The 21,363-nt window shown below is 37.2% G+C and overlaps 1 protein-coding gene across 1 annotated transcript; it reads left to right on the plus strand.

Annotated features, from left to right (window-relative positions):
• Positions 1 to 8,083: 8,083 nt before the first annotated feature.
• On the plus strand, positions 8,084 to 21,144 carry DNApol-zeta (DNA polymerase zeta catalytic subunit). Its single transcript, XM_065370056.1, has 23 exons — positions 8,084 to 8,368; positions 8,438 to 8,624; positions 8,702 to 8,795; positions 8,872 to 9,016; positions 9,101 to 9,220; positions 9,301 to 9,482; positions 9,560 to 9,626; positions 9,688 to 9,976; positions 10,053 to 14,724; positions 14,798 to 15,113; positions 15,190 to 15,338; positions 15,410 to 15,610; positions 15,702 to 15,814; positions 18,256 to 18,397; positions 18,490 to 18,620; positions 18,693 to 18,806; positions 18,880 to 19,195; positions 19,266 to 19,514; positions 19,603 to 19,716; positions 19,798 to 19,988; positions 20,057 to 20,284; positions 20,375 to 20,612; positions 20,702 to 21,144. Exons 1-23 carry the CDS (start codon positions 8,206 to 8,208, stop codon positions 20,846 to 20,848), a joined length of 8,568 nt encoding a protein of 2,855 aa, XP_065226128.1. The 5' UTR covers positions 8,084 to 8,205; the 3' UTR covers positions 20,849 to 21,144.
• Positions 21,145 to 21,363: the final 219 nt, after the last annotated feature.

Raw genomic sequence — 21,363 nt, forward strand, 5'->3', positions numbered from 1 at the left:
CGTGCAAAGGTTAAAGTTAACCTAACCTAACCTTACCTATATTCGCGACTAAGTATAAGACGTGTAAATTCGGTTAAGTATAATCCGCGAATAAAACTCGTATTTCGTGTTTCAAAATAAATAAAAACTTTGAAAACATTTCGTGTGTTCGTTTTCTTTCCACTACAATTACTTAAAATTTTATGAAAATAATGAATGAAGTTGAAAAAAAAATCACTCTCCTGTAAAAGTTCACTTTTTTGAGCCTTAACCATCTCACTCCTAAATTGTGCCAGATATCTAGGTAATATTGTTAGAACTTTGGATTTGGGTAGGAAGAATGGGGTACTTTTTGGTGTAAGTAAGCATAGATAGGTAGGTATCTATTGAAATAAATGGGAACATCTTACTTTTATTTGCTGTAAAATGATCTCCTACAAACATAAAGTGTGCATATTAGATAACGCTTTCAAAGTAATGGATAGGTAAGGATGAAGAATTTCCAAATTAAGTAAGTAGATTATATTGATAGAATATATGAATCTGAATTGTATATACTTGGGGTTGGTGGAGCTTCAATACCAGCTAAGCTGTCGGTATCGGCTGAAAACATGAATGGATATGTCCTAAAAAGTTTAGATTAACAAAATAGATTATTTTCATTTCTCACATAGATACTCACAATCATCATCTTCGCCACTTCCACCAATGTCTTCGGATCCACCATTAACATGAAAAAAAAACATCTAGAATAAGTACATGTTACATATAAGGTTAAACATGGAAAGTGAGTTCAAAAATTTCCTCACTAACGGTTATCTTTTGATTTTTTGGATTTTTTAATTTCGAAAAAAGCTGGTCAAAAAACTACTCTTGAGGTGTCACTCCCAAAATCGGCTCAAATGTAGATAAACTCATTAAACAAGTAACCTACTCACACTTCTACAGCTGCACTCGGTCTAGTTTTGATTTAAAATGGGTAGGGTACGTCTTGTTACAGCGTAAACTACATTAAATTGAAGTTCTGAAAGTTTCACTAGGTTACTAGGTACTTACGTTTAACAGCAAATTGTAACACTGAAATTAAGAAATTAATAAATTGATAGTTAGGTACCAGAGTAGGGAAAAAAGTGAAGGTAATCTTGCAATATGTAATTATAGCAAAAACGTCAATTTCAGTGAAGTTGAGCATCTACTTACCTACGACCAATAAATGAAGAAACGAGTCTTGGTGGCGGGCATTTCACAAAGAACTTTCGGATCGTTTAATCGAGAAAATAATATAACTTAAGTATATTTAGATTTGAATATACTTAGACAATGCTTCTGCTGATTCGTATGGTATGTTGCACATACCTTCCTGGAACATATAAATCAACTCGTCTCGTTGATTATTTACAACTAAACGTCGGAACAGTTTCTTTTGTTCTATAAAGTAGGATTGCATACCTATTTATACACCGAATTCGCGATTTCAGTTTTGCGTCACAATCATGATTCTAGAAAAATAATCTGAAAAACAAGGTTATAAGTAGGCAACTCGTATAGTTTACCGTATCATTCGGTGAATTACGATGTGTCAAGTTTGATCAAATACATATTTCACGATCGTGAAGCGATGACGAGTGAATGAATTATGGTAGCAGAACCCTATAAATACATTTGCTCGAGGAACACTATTCATAAACGTACCTACATAATTTTCAAAAACGTAATCTGAGAAGCGCAGAGCGTCATTGTTTACCGCTATAATTCATTTTAAAATTGTGTAACTGAAATTCAAAATTCCCCACTGTTGATTGATAGATACTTAAGCAATGTCAAAAATCGACACGTCAATTTTTACAAATACATACCTATAGATTACACACCTATCTACTACCTACAGGGTGCCCAGAAATATCGTGAACCTCAAAGAAAGTTTTTCATTAAAAATATAGGTTGGCAACGTGAAATAAATGCATACCTATGATTGGTGGAATGTTATCTCTCCAGTCCAACAATCAATCATGTGCTATCATTATTATCATTCACTCTGACCACTCGAAGAACATATTTAGCAGAAAACTTTTTTAGGGGTTCACGATATTTCTGGGCACCCTGCACCACGAGTTTCAAAAAAAATAATCCTACCTATCTAATAACTTTTCATCTTTTCCAGAATAATACATACTTACTTACATATAATCAGGACATGATCAGAACTGGAACCATCGCATAAAAATACACCTAAATAATATAAGATGTAAATTTCCTCTCTAGTTTATTAAATTAATAGATAGTTTGATATCTGTGTTTGAAGTTTTTCCATTGAAAGATTATATGGAAATAGATGAAGAATAATTAAGTATGTTCGAATTCGATAAAAACGTGTTTCATCTATAGGTACACGTGAATTAAATTGAAAGAAAAATGGGTACCTAATAACAGACTGCTCTTTTCCCCCTATTTTTCTTTAAGCAATAGATAAAGCCAGTTTGTTTGAAACATTTATTAATACTTTTAACAAAATTTAATTAAATTTTTTTTTTTTTGTTTTTTTTTGACAAAAAATGGTAACTTTTTCATTCAACAAATCAAACACTTAGGCCACATAAACTTTGTGTTTCTGTTTTCAGAAATATGATTTTTATAATTACCTAGGTACTAATAGTCCGGCATATGACAAAATAAGAGTAATTGCACCCCCCCCCCACCGCCGATCATCCGGGACAACTGTTTTCTTAAAGGGGACATCCTAAGGAACATTTTAAAGCAAACTTTCCTAGAAAAAAGTTGGCCTCACTTACAAAATGGTGGCCATTTTGATTGACAGGTCAGCCGAAATCGCAGATTTCGCGTTTCAACATAGGACTTGCACGAAAATTTTTCAGACTTTACAGGTAGATCAAAAGATCATGCAAAAATTTATCACCTGTCAAAATTTCAAGTGCTAAAGTGCGTTTTTCGATTTTTGGTGAATTTTTGAAAATCGAATGTAGGCCAAAAATGAGGGAAAAATCAAAATTTTACCAAATTGACCAAGAAAGCTGAAATTTGGGATATACCCTATTTTCGACATGCTAAATAGATTGAAAACGGTTTCAACCCGTTTTGAGCAGTTCTGGAGTCTTCAGCAGATTTTTGAAACTCGAAATTCCCACAAAATTTCATCAAATGGAGTTGGAAAGCCGAAATTAATTCTGCAAACTACTTTCAATACTCTATGAAGTCGACCCCAGGTAAATTTCAAGTCGTTTTGCCTCCAGTAGATTTTTGAAACTCGAAATTCCCACAAAATTTCATCAAATGAAGTTGGAAAGCCGAAATTAATTCTGAAAACTAATTTAAATACGCTATGAAGTCGACTGCAGATGAATTACAAGTCGTTTTGGAGCCTCCAGCGACTTTTTGAAAATTCCTGAAGCCTCCAGCAGATTTTTGAAACTTTGAATGTTCATAAAATTGCATCAAGTTTAGATGGAAAGCTGAAATTTACTCTACACTCCAATTTTAACACCCTCTGAAGACGACTTCAGGTTGTTTCAAGTCATTTTAGGGCCTCCAGCGACTTTTTTTGAAAATTACTGGAGCCTCCAGCAGATTTTTGAAACTTTACATTTTCACAAAATTTCATCAAATGGAGATGGAAAGCTGAAATTTACTCTACACTCCAATTTTAACACCAGCTCTGAAGACGACTTCAGGTGGGTTCAAGTCATTTTAGAGCCTCCAGCGGCTTTTTCGAAAATTACTGGAGCCTCCAATAGATTTTTGATATGTACTTGAAATTTCCCCAACACTAATTCATCAAATGGAGTTGGCAAGCTGAAATTTACTTCGCAGACTACATGGTGGTTTCAAATGGTTTTGAAGCTTCCAGCTACTTTTAGGAAATTTCAATTTTCCAAAAAAACGACACACAACCTTTCAAAAAGTCGATGGAGGCTCCAAAACGACTTGAAATCCACCAGCTGTCCACTTCGTAGCGTATTGAAATCAGTTTGAAGAATGAATTTCGACTCTCCACCTCAGTTTGATGAAATTTCAAGTTTCAAAAATCTACTGGAGGCTCCAGTAATTTTCAGAAAAGTTGCTGGAGGCTCTAAAATGACTTGAACCAACCTGAAGTCGTCTTCAGAGGGTGTTAAAATTGGAGTGTAGAGTAAATTTCAGCTTTCCATCTCCATTTGATTAAATTTTGTAAAAATTTGAAGTTTCAAAAATCTGCTGGAGGCTTCAGGAATTTTCAAAAAGGTCGCTGGAGGCGCCAAAACGACTTGAAAATCACCTGCAGTACTTCGTAGCGTATTGAAATTAGTTTTTAGAATTACAACTCCATTTTGAGGAAATTTCAAGTTTCAAAAATTTACTGGTGGCTCCAGTCATTTTCAAAAAGTCGCTGGAGGCTCCAAAACGAGTTGAAATCCAACAGCAGTCCACTTCGTAGCGTATTGAAATCAGTTTGAAGAATGAATTTCGACTCTCCACCTCAGTTTGATGAAATTTTGGAGAAATTTCAAGTTTTAAAAATCTACTGGAGGCTCCAGTGAATTTCAAAAAATTCGCTGGAGGCTCTAAAATGACTTGAAACAACCTGAAGTCGTTTTCAAAGGATGTTAAAATTGGAGTGTAGAGTAAATTTCAGCTTTCCATCTCCATTTGATGAAATTTTGTGAAAATTTAAAGTTTCAAAAATCTGCTGGAGGCTTCAGGAATTTTCAAAAAGTCGCTGGAGGCTCCAAAACGACTTGAAATTTACCTGCAGTACTTCGTAGCGTATTGAAATTAGTTTTTAGAATAAATTTCAGCTTTACAACTCCAATTTTATGGAATTTTATGGGAATTTCGAGTTTCAAAAATCTGCTGGAGGCTCCAGAACTGCTCAAAACGGGTTGAAACCATTTTCAGTCGATTTGGCATGTTGAAAATAGGGTATATCCCAAATTTCAGCTTTCTTGGTCGATTTGGTAAGTAAATTTTTGATTTTCCCTCATTTTTGGCCTACATTCGATTTTCAAAAATTCACCAAAAATCGAAAAACGCACTTTAGCACTTGAAATTTTGATAGGTGATAAATTTTTGCATGATCTTTCGATCTACTTTTGTAAAGTCTGAAAATTTTCGTGCAAGTCCTAATGTTGAAACGCAAAATCTGCGATTTCGGCTGGCTTGTCAATCAAAATGACCGCCATTTTGTAAGTAAGGCCAACTTTTTTTTAGGCAAGTTTGCTTTTAAATGTTCCTTAGGATGTCCCCTTTAAGAAAAAAGTTGTCCCGGAGGATCGATGGCGGCAGGGGGGCTGCAATTACTACTATTGTCATATGCCGGACTATAAAGTACGTTTGAGAGGTATGCGTGAGTTAAATTTTCTTTTTGAACGCTGCTACTTCTTCTGCAGTTGGAAAAAAAGGAAAATACTAATCACTCTGGATATTTACCCAGTTGATGTTACAAAATTTTTTAGTTCATATTACAAATATGTAAATTTGAAACGACCAATTCCAATAAGGTACACGCATATAACTTAGACCTACTTATTAGGTATAAATAGGGGCACCAAAATACTATTTTTTTACTTCACTCTGATTGTCTCAGATGCATACAACTCAAACCCACTAAACTTCTTTTTGAAAGCTGCTACTTCTTCTGAAGTTGAAAAATACCACTCCAGAAATTTGCCTAGTTGACAATACAAAAACTTGAAACGACTTTTTGTAAAAGACTCACTATTCATCTCCCACAAAAAATACTTTTCTTCACGAATAATGTTTCCAACAATGTCATCCACGCTTAATTTTTGTTTAAATTGCATAATTTTATCATCACTTCCCAAACACCATCGTATAAAAGAAGGGAATTCTTCGAAAAGAAAACCACGTGTTGAAAGATTTTGAAATGCAGGCACAAAGTGACCCTCTTTAAAATCTACTGCGGCTTGTTCGGATATCGCAAGCGTATCGACAAATCTCATTAAATTTTCAAACCAACCCTTATTCAGGCATTTGACCAGAATTCGGACGGTTCCAGGGATGAAAAGGAACTGATTTTTGTACTCGGCAGCAAGTTTGTCGTCATCGAAAGTATCATCGATGAATTTGATAAATGAATGTATACTCTCAGTAATCTTATATGAATCCAAACGATCTATATACTCGGGGCCAGAGTCTGAGAAAATATCCATATGGGTTTTCAATATTTTCAGCTGTAGATCTTTAATGGTTTTTTTCTCCACGCAGCAGAAACACAGAAATTTGTTCAACTCTGAAAAACGTGACGTTAGTAGATACCTCGAGCATTCCTGTTTAATTATTTCATAACTAGAAAGTTGATTTTTTTTGAACTGGGTAATTTCAGTATCATTCTTCAAGCATAAATTCGTGAATTGTTGTAAATCTTTGGTGTTTGTTCCTCGTAACAGAACGGGCCAATTTTTCAGCCAAAACGTGTTTCGAATTTCAAACGAACAGTCTGTTAATATCGCTAATAAAAAAGAATTTCTTCGATCACCCATATAATACGGTGATCCCATTTCAAATGAAGTTTCTTCAAGTAAAACATGCGGTATTGCCGATTTTTTCAAATGATTGGGAGTACTATTCCATAACTCGTAAGAAAAAGACTGATCATTCATTACGGGCAATGAATTACAAGCATGTTGGCTCAAAATTTCTCGAACCATGCAAATGAAGCTTCTTTCGCTCACTTTATTATTAATAAATTTCCACGCTGCTAAAAAGCAAGGCCTTCCTTCAGTCGCTCCACATTCAGCATCGTAATCACTGCACAGTAAAGTTTTCATCCAATCATCACTTCTGCCTGCAACGAATCTATCAATTTCTTCATCACTCAATTTTGAGAGTACATATCTACAAAATACATGCTTCTGATTTTCAAGCAAGTGAATCGTGTTTTGCATTCGTGTTGCAGCATTATTATTTGAGCGATTCCAAAAATATTCCACAGCTGACCAGTTATTCGCATCAAGAACTTGAATCAGTCTGTCATCGATAGTCGCAAAATCTTGATCCAGTGGAGGTATCTTATGCAACTGATTTCTCAGACGGCAGATCCAGTAATACGACAGAGGATGATTGTGAAAATTAAGGTCATTCAAGTTGATAGTACCCATCACAGATGGCCAAATTTTTAGAATATCATTCTCGAAGCAGTACTCGCAAGCGATTTTGAATTTTACATCGTCGCTGACTTTGTTACAAGATAGTGCTCGTTTTGCTGTTCTGCTAGAATGAATGGTGCCGTCAAAATCGCAAATAAACTCATCAAATACGTCCAAGATGTCTTTCAGCCAATTCAAGGCCAAACCGCTAAACGAATATTGAATTTCCTCAGTGTATTTTTCCAGCAAGAGAAGAAGTACTGATGGCAGATGAGGAGCCACTCTGTCCAACGGAATTTTCTCAAGGAAATCTATTTTATCCATAGAATTATTTGAACGATGATTACTAATTTTTTCACGGCATAATTCCGCAGCTACAGCAATACATGCGAGTTGTTTCAGAGCTGGCGGAGTGGGATAAACAAGATCGTATACATTCCGTTGGGCTATATTCATTCCGAAAGGAAGAACTGAAATAAAAAGAATTGACATTTTACCCTTTAGCTAGAAAGTATAAAAGTATAAGAATGGTTTATTTACTTACAAAATTCAGGATCAGGCGAATGGCGATCAGAATTCAGAAATCAGGATAATCAAATCAGATCAGCTTGATTTATTTGATACTTAAGATGTGTTCTTTTTACACGGATTTTGGCAGATTTGAGATTTTAGAGAATCTGGATTTTGGCAGATTTATAAATCCACAAGAATCTGCTTGGGTAGCAGCTTTTGAAAATGGATTTTGGATTTTAGTTAGTTAAAGAAGACTTAAGGTTTTCAAAGATTGGTGAAAGTATTCTCAGAAATGTTAAAAAAAAGAGATTTAAAAAAACGTCCAAAATCCAGATTCTCGAAAATCAGTCTGTCAAAATCCGTGCTAAAAGAACACATCTTTACATTCTCTGTCCCCTTCCGGCTGCCCCTCATCCACTCATCTGCATACATATGCGCTCTCTATGTTGTTTTGGTTAAGTTTTGGTCAGTTGAATTTCTGCACCAACCCTCTCTGCCCTATGTCTGCCCATGTTTAAAGAATGATAACGTACATTTCGCGCTCGCGCGAATTTCTCACAGTCATATTGTAATTGTACGTTAAAATAAGATTATTTTGTCTAAATTAGTTACAATGAGTTCATCGGAAACGGAAAATCATGCAGTCAAAATAGTTACCGCCGATTACTATTTGCACAAACCAATAGCCAAGCTCGGCGATCAATGCTATTCAGCTTTCAGAAGTTCACTAATATATCGAGTTCCTGTCATAAGAATATTTGGACCCACATCTGAAGGTAAACCATTCGCATGTGTAAAATATATTTCACCACGCAATTAATAACCCATTGTTAATGTCCTTACAGGTGTCAAAACTTGCCTCCACGTTCATGGCGTGTTTCCATACATATTCGTTCCAAACTGGAACAATGAAATTGCCCAGAAAGAATTGTACAATTTCGCTGCGAGTTTGGATAAAGCTATTAATATTTCGTTCGGTCATGCTAATTCGAAATCAACTCATGTTCATAACATTACTCAAGTCTCAGGAACGTGAGTATTGACTTACATCTTTCATTCTTATGTAGTATAGAGTAAGATCGTTTCATTAATATGACTGTATGTTTCAGACCTTTCTACGGGTATCATGAAAATGAAAAGAATTTCTTGAAAATTGAATTTTATAATCCTGCTATAATCAAGAAAGCTTCAGATTTATTATTGGTTCGTATGGTGCAAGATCATTACGCGAACGAATCATCTACGAATATTTATTGTAATATGTTTACTATTTTTACAGAATGGTGTAGTATTGAATACAATATTTCAACCTCACGAATCTCATATACCGTATATTCTTCAGTTCTTTATCGATAATAATTTATACGGTATGAATGATATAACATTTTCTGGTTATAAATTCAGAAGAAATGATACCCAAGAAGGTAACAATTTCATTTCAACGTTAACTTGATAATATTTTTTGCTTGCGAAATGTAAACATTCGTGTTATTTATTCCCTCGTGTAGTCGATCTAATGCTGGACGAAAGCGTTATCGGTTCCAGCGATAGAATTTATAAACAAAGCCATTCTGCATTGGAAATCGATATAACTGTTTCGAATTTATGCAGCGTTTCGAGTAACGAAGGTAAATCAATTATTTTTGTTCGAACTATGCGAATGTTTTATAAGAAAAATTATCAATTTTCTGGTTCGCTTTCTGCGCAGGAAACATTCCTAATAATCCTGGTCTAGCGTTTATTTGGGAAGACGAAAAGAAACGTCGCAGATTTAATCAAAAGTCATCTCAAATCACACCGAATGAATCCCAACAAAGACCTGAAAAACCGGTCACACGAACTGAAAAATATTTCAAAGATAAGTTAGCCGAAAAATTACAAGCAATTAAGGTAAATAGTGTAAACGAACAACGGTTCATTTTTCAGTTTACTTCTCACGTTGTACTGATGGAGTTCTGTTTTCTTAGGATAATCAAGCTTGTATGGATATAGAATACGACGAGACTCCGTCTTCGAGCACTGTCTACGGAGAACGTAAGTTCGACGTTGATTTTAAACTAACGAGATTTCATATTAATCTGATTTTTATTCGTAGTGAACTCGCAATCTATCAGTTTATTGGAAATTTTACAAGATCTCGCCGGTCAACAAGAGAAAAATAAAGCTACCGGTTCCACATCGGGCAGCCTGAGTCTTGTGTACTCCAACGATGAAGACGATTTGTTAGATTGTTCCCAACCTTTGTTGAAACTCAACGCCGAAGACGATAGCATCCTAGGAAATCGTTTCTCCGACGATGAGAACGATATCGACGATAACGATCATCAAGCTTTATCGCAAACGATCAGTTATACCAGACAGCAACCCATCGTGTTCAGTGACGAGTACGTGATCTAGAACATCGATTGAAATTCGACTAAACTAAATTACTCCATTTTAACGATTCTGTTTTCGTTTCAGTTCCGAAACGGAGCTCGCCGGAGGAATACCTCAACTGGACGGAGCTTACGATACGAAAAACGTTAAGAAATCCGCTTCTAAGAGAGCCAAATCATCGAAACCGTACCGAAAAGTAACTTATAATCTGAGATCGAAACCTCAAACCGAAGACAAAAACGACCAAAGTGACAATTTCCAGCCGAGAGATTTCAAAATAGTGCTAAGTAAGATGGAAAGTCTAGCTAAAACTACTCCTAAAAAAACAACGTATCCTCGTCTCAGCATCGATACTCAAAAATCACCCAGATCGAATCAATCCAAGTCCGATTTCGTTCACTTATGCCCCAAAGAACCGATACTTCTGCTTCCTCGATTGACAAATCACTCATCAGGCGAATCGTTACCTTCCCAGAGTCGAACAGAAAACATAAATGTATCAGCATCTGCAAGCAGTCAACCTACGAAGGTATCCGAAGCTGTTGCTAACAATAGTAGCATCTTGCTGAAATCCAATGGACCGATACTTCTATTGCCTCGTTTAACCGATGAATTATCTGCTGAGTTTTTACCTTTGGCGTCGCGATCGAGTATCGAAAATACGAAATCGTCGTCATCTTTAACGAAAACTTCACCTACCAAGGTATCCAGAGCTGATGATAGTTTGTTACCGAAAAGTTCGCCTAAGAAAGCTTCTAGAAGTGATGACAGTTTGTTGATGAGAAGTTCAACTTTGAAAGTAACTAGAGTTGATGACAGTTTGTTAGCAAAAAGTTCATCTACGAAAGCATCTAGAAGTGATGACAGTTTGTTAACGAAAAGTTCAACTTTAAAAATGGCCAGAGCCGATGACAGTTTGTTACCGAAAAGTTTATCTACGATAGGATCTAGAAGGAATGACAGTTTGTTAACGAAAAGTTCATCTACGAAAACAACCAGAGCTGATAACAGCTCGTTACTGAAAATTTCATCTACGAAATCAACCAGAGCCGATGTTAGTTTCTTACCGAAAAGTCCAGCTACGAAAGCAACCAGAGCTGATAACACTTTGTTACCGAAAAGTCCATCGACCAAATCATCCAGATCAGTCGACAGCAGTTTACTCGGCAGCGATAAAAAAGTTTATCCTCAGTTAAACATCACCATCAAGAAATCACCGAAATCAGCTCAAAAACCTACGAGTATTTCAGACGAAGCAACTCGACCTTCGCGAGTATCAACCAATTTCCAAACGTTGAAAAAACGTAAAATTAATTTCGGCGACGACGATAGCGATTCGAGTAAATCCAAGGAAACCATGGATGCGGATTTATTAAGCCCGAGATGGAGAAAATCACTCAAACGAAGGAAAAAAGACGACACATCGTTCAAAATTGGAGACTCGTTTTCGCTATTAGAATTTCAAAAACTCAGAAAGCCCCAAAGTACAGCCAAACGACCGGAAAAGTTGACCAGTCTCGATGGTTCAACGAATACTAGCGAAATGGGCAGTCAGAATTACAGCTTGCGTTTGAATTCTGCCGAATGTTCGAATACCAGTCGTAATACGTTGGAGAAAACGAATCAGATAGATCATTCGTCCGAAATGGAGTCGTTGAAGATTTCCGATGACGAAGACGAAGCTAACGGAAATATTGAAAAGTCCAATGTCGAAGAAGTCATGTTGCAAGTATCGAAATTACCTTTGATGGAATGCGACGACGAATCTTTACTAGCAGTACCGTTAGAAACAATCGAAGATGATGAAATGGATCCTCTGGCAGATCCTTCTGCGGAGGAGTCGTCAAATTCGTCTATTTTTAGAGTTCCTGTATTGAAACTACCTCGTTTATGTTCGACTATGGTGAATGATTCGGTATCTGCTTCGTTTTATGAAAACAGTTCGATCGAGTTGAATATTTCTGACTCGATCGATAGCAGGACCGCATTTCAATCGAAGCTGAACGAAAATTCGATTCCAACGACGTCGAAATTCGAAGAAAAACAAACCACAGATGCGCAGCATGAAGTAATGGGTTCGAATATGATATCCGGAGTAAATGCAGCCCTGCCAATGTCGAAAATTATCGAAGAAGTAGTTCGTAGTTCGAAAAATGAACTTCTAAATGTGGTAAAATCGCATCAAGGAACTGAAACCCCCAAAGTGGAGACAAAACTGCAATCGGATGATAAACAAATACGTTCGAGCGAATCAAATCCTATCAAAGTTTCTAAAAAACCAGCGCAAAAAAAGAAAAGCCTCGGAATGCGTATGCGAAATAGCATCAAACAACCGAAGAACGTTTCAAAGTCGAACCAAAACACTTCCAAAGATTTAAAACAAAACAAAGACGACGAAAGATTCGTAGAAAAGTTACCAATGACTCTAGTCGATCAGGGATTCGGTCACAGTGAAAGATCGAGATCACCGGAACTTTTTTCTGACAGTAATATCGAATTGGAAATCATCCCAAGTGCTTCGCAGTTATCGCCAAAGAATCCGCAGATAGAATCGAGTACTTCGAATGAGGAAAATCCACCTTCGACAACGAAACATCAAAATACGTCGAATTCTGCGAATTCAAACCGTGCAAGTTGTTCGAAAACCAAATCCAGTGGTTCAACCAAGTTGACTTCGCCTCCTTGTTTCGAAGATAGCCAAATAGAATTGGATATTACCAAGTTTTGCTCTAAATCATTCGAAGATTCGACTAAAGAAGGCGTCGAAGATTCAGTCTCTGCGCAAAATCTAAATCTTGCAGTTTCAACGATCGATAACAGCGAACGAACGAATGAAGCATCGATTCCAAAGTCAACGAAAGTAAACGATACGAGTTGCGAGAAAACTAAATCCAAAGGTTCAACCAAGTTGACATCGCCTCCTTGTTTCGAAGATAGTCAGATAGAATTAGATATTACCAAATTCTGCACCAATTCGTTCGAAGATTCGACCAAAGAGAGTCTCGAAGCTCCTCGAAACCTCGCAGCTTCAACGATCGATAACAACGAACGACCGAACGAAGCATTACCTTCTACTTCAAATATCAACAGTTCCTCTGCTATTCGAGAACGAGAAACGTCACCGAAACAAACCCTCAAAGAGAAAGAACCACCGGTCTTATCGCAATCTATTTTTAGCGATGAAATTCTCGTAGGTCCGACAGACGCCGCAGTCCCCGATGATAATCTAATCTGCAGCCAGGAAACTTTATTCGAAGAAAATCCTTATATGAATGAAAATCTGCCATCTTCAGAGTTCATTTTCGACGACCAATCGTTCATCTCATCGAATGCCAAGTTACCAGAAACGTTCAGCGAGGTCGATTTATTCGCCAGTCAAGAAACACCATCTCAGCGAAACCTGATGAATGAGAATGTAGTTCTGTCGCAGTCCCTACTTGGTGACGATTATCTCGATAAATCGAATGATTCGTTACAGAATCGATTGATGGACGATAACGATACATTTTTCAGTCAAAATTGTTTACCAAATTTGGATAACAACGTCGATGAAAATTTTCAACTGTCTCTTTCGTTTTTTCAAGATGATGATATTCCAATCGAACCGGCTCCTGAATCAACCTCCCCGAAACCTAATCCTTCTTCAAATCTACAATCAACGGTTGGTTCTGCCATATCCCAGAATCTTAACACCGAAACCGAAAACGATAAAGATGATTTGAATACTTCTTGTAGCAACGATTCACTGATGAATGTTCTCGAGAATCTAACTCCGAGAACGAGAGAAGCTCTGAATCGAAAATTAGATTCGTTCGAAGATGAAAACTCAACCTCGGTGCTTTCTCAAGAACCACCTGAATTCATGCACGTTGATTCTGAGATAACCAGGGCACAAAATAAACCATCCGGTGCCCCGAAAGATTCGGTTATTTTGGCCGGAACTGAAAATACCAAAAACCAGCATCAAGATCTCGCTGAACAATCCTCGAGTGCTCATTCTTCCAATATTTTCGGTAAATCTTCTCACAAATTCGACCTTTTTTCCTCCTCAACTAAACCCAACGAACCAACGATTCACGATCAAATTCTATTCGAAGAAGATTCGTTCGATTTAGCCATGCCAGCTCCCTCTGTTCAACGTGAGAACGAACCTGAGAAGAAAACACCCACCTTGGATAAGCTCATTCTAAATAACAGCTTTTGGGATTCCGTCGATAGCGACGAGTCAACGCAAGAAGATAACGAGATACAAAGTTTTTACCATAATCAATCGATAACTCCGGCTCATATCACCGTCATTAGAGATATAGCCGAAAACGACGACTATTCTCCCATTGCGAAATCACTCACTCCCGAAAGTCAAGCTAGTAACGAAATTCTTAGCTTTTACGGTTCTCAAAGCCCAGAGAGTATGATTTGTTCTCTCAGCCAATCTGTTCTCAAAGCACCGGAGGCTAAATCTACTCCTAATAACGAACCTTCTCAAGCTGAAATCTCCAATCGAAGATCATCCGGATCATCATCGTCAGTTATGCCTCGTACGAGTAGCACTCCAGCTGGGCCATCGACTAAGAGATCTCCTTCTCCTCTTCGCACTCCGGTTTTTAAAAAATTAGCCTTCAAGAAAGGCAAAGAAAAAGATAAACGTCGTATTTCGTCTCAGCGTTTTCGATCCGAGCCTTTTTTACCGGAAATAGAAGAGGAAGAGGAAAGCAAAAAGAAAGAACCTGATAAAAATACCACCTTGAGTTTACCTGTGAGTATTTCATCGTATTTTACGTTCTATTGATATATTCATCGTTCGATTAATATCATGATTTTTTCCCCAGCTGGAATTAGAATCCGATACGTCGAAAATCGACGCTAATAAATCGCTTCTCAACAACAGCAAAATGTCAACTTGCAGCGGAGGAAGTTATCAGATCGATGGACCATCTCTCGATAACACTTGTGGCTTTAAAATGAACCTCGAAAATTTACAAGATATAAAAACCGATAAACAATTCCAGTTTATTACGCTTATTTCGGTGGAAGTGTTTGCTGCGACTCGAGCGGAGTTGAAACCTGATCCAGAACACGATGCTATTATCTGCGTATTTTACTCTATTCATCACGATGCTCCTGGATTCCCTGCTTTGATCTCGGGTAATTAGAATTACTCATTTGGAAGTTTTTTTCCCATAATGTGGCTTATATTTAACTGTTTTTTTTACGTTTGTAGGAATCATCGTAGTGAGTGAAGATCCACTACCTGCAGATTTGAATCGATTCAAGTGCGAAAAAACAGTCGTGCCGAGCGAAGCCGAATTATTCAATAGATTCCTAGGTGTGATCAGAAAGTGGGATCCGGATATGTTCATCGGATACGAAGTGAGAATCGATTCAATTATTTTTCCACGTTTCCAAATCGTGAATTTTTCACTCTTGTATTATATTTTAAGGTCGAAATGCTCTCGTGGGGATTCCTCATCCAACGAGGCCACTTCTTGGGTCGAAATCTTAGTCAAGAATTATCACGTGTTCGAGAAACCAGACAAAATGAACCGACTGAAAGACCTCCTTACGAAGAAGACGAATACAGCAATGAAATAAAACTCACTGGACGTATCGTACTCAATGTTTGGCGTCTCATGCGTCACGAGGTAGATTACTCGTATTTTAAGTCGTCGTCGAATATTATTACGTTATTGTAGTTGCTGTGGTTTTAATTCCGTTTGGTTGGTTCGATTCTAGGTGAATTTGCAGAGTTACACGTTCGAAAATATCATATTTCATGTGCTGCATCAGCGTGTTCCGAAACACAGCTTCAAGTTTTTAACCGAGTGGTGGAATAATTCGCTTAAGAGGTAGATTTGGCGGAATTTTATATTTTTATATATTTTTTTTTGCTTTCAATTATTATTTAAAATAGTGAGAGGAGTCAGAAAAGGGGATCTGAATGTGTATTTTTCAGTTGGCTGCTCAAGATTAATAGTCGGTCGGCCCGCATAAGGATCACTTGCACCCCCCCCCCCCGCCGATCCTCCGGGGCAGTAGTTTTCCCTTAAAGGGCGAGTCCTAAGGAACATTTCTAGCCCTTGTCCTTAAAAAAAAGTGGCCCTCCTCACAAAATGGCGGCCATTTTGATTGACAGGTCAGCCGAAATCGCAGATTTTGCGTTCCAACATAGGACTAGCATACAATTTTTTAAACCGTACAAAGGTAGATCGAAAGAGCAGGCAAACATTCATCACCTGTCAAAATTTCAAGTGCTTAAGTGCCTTTTCCGATTTTTGGTGAATTTTCAAAAATCAAATTTTGCCCAAAATGTGAGAAAAAATTAAAATTTTACCAAATTGACCTAGAAAGCTGAAACTTGCGATATACCCTATTTTCGACCTGCCAACTCGATGGAAAACTGCTTCAAACCGTTTTGAGCAGTTCTGGAGCCTCCAGCAGATTTTTGAAACTCGAAATTTTAACAAAATTTCATCAAAAATGGAGTTGGAAAGCCGAAATTAATTCTGGAAACTAATTTAAATACGCTATGAAGTCGACTGCAGGTGAATTACAAGTCGTCTTGGAGCCTCCAGCGATTTTTTGAAAATCACTGGAGCCTCCAGTAAGTTTTTGAAACTTGAAATTTCCCCGAAATTTCCTTAAAATAGAGGAAAGCTGAAATTAACTATGTACTCCAATTTTAACCCCCTCTGAAGACGACTTCAGGTGGGTTCAAGTAATTTTGGAGCCTCCAGTGACTTTTTGAAAGGTTTCATGGCATTTATAGCGGAATTGAAATTTCCAAAAAGTAACTGGAACCTTCAAAACCACTTGAAACCACCATGCAGTCGACTTCATATTATTGTATTGAAAATTAGTTTGCAGAGTAAATTTCGGCTTGCTAACCTCATTTGATGAAATTTTGTGGGAATTTGGAATTTCAAAAATCTACTTGAGGCAAAACGACTTGAACTTCACCTGCTGCGATCGACTTCATAGAGTATTGAAATTAGTTCGCAGAATTAATTTTGGCTTTTCAACTCCATTTGATGAAATTTTGTGGGAATTTCGAGTTTCAAAAATCTACTGGAGGGTCCAGTAATTTTCAAGAAATCGCTGGAGGCTCCAAAACGACTTGAAATTCACCTGTGGTCGACTTCATAGAGTATTGAAATTAGTTTGCAGAATTAATTTTGGCTTTCCATCTCCATTTTGAGGAAATTTTGAGCTTCAAAAATTTACTGGAGGCTCCAGTCATTTTCAAAAAATCGCTGGAGCCTCCAAAACGACCTGTAATTTACCTGCAGTCGACTTCATAGCATATTGAAATTAGTTTTCAGAATTAATTTTGGCTTTCCATTTGATGAAATTTTGTGGGAATTTCGAGTTACAAAAATCTACTGTAGGGTCCAGTAATTTTCAAGAAATCGCTGGAGGCTCCAAAACGACTTGAAATTCACCTGTGGTCGACTTCATAGAGTATTGAAATTAGTTTGCAGAATTAATTTTGGCTTTCCATCTCCATTTTGAGGAAATTTTGAGCTTCAAAAATTTACTGGAGGCTCCAGTCATTTTCAAAAAAACGCTGGAGCCTCCAAAACGACTTGTAATTCACCTGCAGTCGACTTCATAGAGTATTGAAATTAGTTTTCAGAATTAATTTTGACTTCCCATCTCCATTTTCAAGTTTCAAAAATTTACTGGAGGCTCCAGTCATTTTCAAAAAATCGCTGGAGGCTCCAAAACGACTTGTAATTTACGTGCAGTCGACTTCATAGGGTATTTAAATTAGTTTCCAGAATTAATTTCGGCTTTCCAACTCCATTTGATGAAGTTTTGTGAGAATTTCGAGTTTCAAAAATCTACTGGAGGCTCTAGAACTGCTCAAAACGGTTTGAAACAGTTTGCAATCGAGTTGGCAGGTCCAAAATAGGGTATATCGCAAATTTTAGCTTTCTAGGTTAATTTGGTAACATTTTGATTTTTTCTCACATTTTGGCCAAAATTTGATTTTTGAAAATTCACCAAAAATCGAAAAAGGCACTTTAGCACTTGAAATTTTGACAGGTGATGAATTTTTGCCTGGCAGAGGGGTGCGAGTGATCCTTATGCGGGCCCCTCCGTCTATAATGTTTTGTGATTTCTAATTTCCCAATATTTGCTCAATCGAAGGCGTTGATTCTGATTTTGAGATCCATTTTTCAAATTTTGGGACCAAAAATCTTCTCCCGGGGGGGGGGGGGGGGTTCTTGTGAAATTAAACAACTAAGAGCCCAAATAACTGAACATATTGTTTTCTAATTTGCAGATGGATCGTCGTCGATTATTTCCTGCTTCGAGCCGAAAGCAATATCACCCTACTGGAGCAGTTAGATTTCATTTGCAGGACGAGCGAATTGGCCAAATTATTTGGAATACAATTCTACGAAGTTCTATCCAGAGGATCTCAAGTAATTAGTTATTAGTTTCGTTATCTGCTTGAAAATTCGCTGTATTTATCCTTAGATTGAAAAATTTCAATTGTGTTTCGTTTCGATTTTAGTTTCGAGTCGAATCAATGATGCTGAGATTGGCCAAGACTCAGAATTACGTTGCAGTATCTCCCAGCGTCAAACAACGAGCTCAGATGAGAGCTCCGGAGAGTCTTCCACTCATTATGGAACCTCAGTCGAAGTAAAAATCTACTAATTTATCGATAAATTGAAATAATGAGAGTGTAATTAATTTTCATCGGCGTTTTACCAGATTTTATACCGATCCTGTAATCGTATTGGATTTCCAGAGTTTATACCCTTCGATCATCATCGCCTATAATTACTGCTTCTCTACGTGTCTCGGAAGAATCGACAGTCTCGGACAGTAAGTTCAACGTTGAATGAACTCCACTCTCTCAGAAACATTTTACTAACTCGTTTTCGTTTTTTCCCCGCAGAAACGAACCATTCCATTTCGGATGTATCGAACACACAGTACCCAACGAACTGCTAATGAAACTGGAAAACTCGCTGAATATATCTCCAGCCGGAGTAGCTTTCGTCGATGCTTCCATCCGTAAAGGTACTCTGCCTTCTATGCTCCAAGAAATCCTCGAAACTCGTCTAATGGTCAAAGCATCGATGAAAATGAATACAGGAGACAGCCTCCTCTCCCGAGTCCTACATGCCAGACAACTAGGTCTCAAGTTGATCGCCAATGTCACTTATGGATACACTTCGGCCAATTTTTCCGGCAGAATGCCCTGCATGGAGGTATTTCAACTCGATCAACTCACTGATTCGTGTTAAAAATCGATCCGAAATAATCAAATTATGATTCTAGATCGCCGATAGTGTCGTTAGTAAAGGCAGAGAGACCCTGGAGAGGGCTATTGAACTGGTCAATTCGACTGCTAAATGGGGCGCCAAAGTTGTATACGGAGATACAGATTCGTTATTTGTGTTAGTTCCCAAACGTACGAAAGAGGAAGCTTTCAAAATCGGCGCAGAGATTGCCGAAGCTGTTACTAATCAGAATCCCAAACCGGTTAAACTCAAGTTGGAAAAAGTCTATACGAGTTGTATTTTACAAGTAAGATCGGTTTTTGATTGTATTTTGAAAATTTTTACTCTTTAATAGTTTATTTATTATTGTTCTTTTTGCGTTTGTTTTATATTAGACGAAAAAGAGATACGTTGGGTATATGTACGAAAGCCCTAATCAAGAGAAACCTACGTACGATGCTAAAGGAATCGAAACTGTTCGAAGAGATGGTTGTCCTGCTGTGTCTAAGGTTCTTATTCGTTTCTCCTTCGACTTTCTTCTATCGATGAATTTCAATTCTTACCTAAATTATTTCTCTCTCATTATCTAGATTTTGGAAAAAAGCTTGAAATTATTATTCGAAACGAAAAACGTCAACACAGTCAAGCAATACGTTCAACGTCAATTCACCAAACTGATCGCTGGTCGGATTAGTATTCAAGAACTCACTTTCGCCAGGGAATATCGAGGAATGAACAGCTACAAACCGGCTGCTTGCGTACCTGCTTTGCAACTCGCCAAGTTCGTAGTTCATCTCCGATTACTCCTTCTAAAATAGAAATATTTGATTAATTTACAATTATTCTTAGGGACGCGGTGTCAAAAGATAGGAGAGCTGAGCCTCGAATCAAAGAAAGAGTTCGTTACGTGATCGTCACCGGTGCTCCGGGTGTTTCTTTGATTAAACTGGTTTGTACTCCCGAAGCATTTCTCGATACGCCCGGATCGTTGATCAATACCGAATATTACATTACTCGAGCCATTATTCCAGCATTGGCGAGATGTTTTAATCTGTTGAATGTCAATGTTCAAGCATGGTAAAATATCGTATTTCCTTTCATCCTTCGTTACCCTTTTTTTAAAAAAAATTTGTCAACTCTCATTTGGAATACGTATTTTTATTGCAGGTATACAGAGCTACCAAAAAAGCAACGATTGAATTTACCCATCGATTACGACCAACGTGATAAGAATTTCAAAAAGACAGTGATCTCGGATTATTTTAACTCGTCTAAATGTATAAGTTGTTCGAAAGCTGTCGGAAGTATCGTTTGTAAAGCGTGCGAACATTTACCCCAAAGATTAGCGTTGATTTTAGGCAACATGAGCAATCGCTGGCAACGCAAACGTAATTACGTGTCTAAGGTTTGTTAGATCAAGTTGAACTTGTAATTACACAAGAATAGAATAATATTTTATTCGTTGAAACTTGACTACTCTTGCTTGTATTGCAGATTTGTCGCTCGTGCTGCGGAAGAAACCAACCAATCGAGTGTTCTTCGTTAGATTGCCCCATTTATTACTTACTCCGGCAAACTGATGAAGATGCTAAGCAAGTTGGGTGCGCTGAGAACCTCAAACAAAAATATTTGTATTTTTAAGATTTCCGTTTTACCTTCTACGATGGGTTTCCTATTCTAATTGTACTTGGAAGTTTTTTTATTCTAGTTTTTTATATTGTGATTTTTTTTTGCTTTTTTTACTACGTTTCATTTAGTGATTAGTGATAACAGATTCGTTGTTTTTTGCGCATTAACTCATATTATTATGTTTGCGTAGGCGATTCGGTAAATTTTCATGTCATTCTGATTGTGATGGATTGTTTGATATTCCTATTTTGTAATCGTTTTTTATATGGGTTATTTTTTTCGTATAAAAATCACTGATGAGTTGGGAATGCGTTGTTGTTTTTATTTATCTTTTAGTTCTCAATCTCAGCATCGATTTGGCGGTTTTGTTTTAGGAAATTTAAAGCTCAAGGTTCCTTTTTGGAGAAATTAATCGTATTATTCTCATTTTTCTGCCGGATTTTCTGAAAAACTCATTCAAAGTTCCAGAGTGAGAAGTACCTTGATAAATGAGCTAGCCTGACACCTAAAATCATCGATACCGATAG

The sequence above is a fragment of the Planococcus citri genome, chromosome 5 (genome assembly GCF_950023065.1).
Source record: "Planococcus citri chromosome 5, ihPlaCitr1.1, whole genome shotgun sequence".
Lineage (NCBI taxonomy): Eukaryota > Metazoa > Arthropoda > Insecta > Hemiptera > Pseudococcidae > Planococcus > Planococcus citri.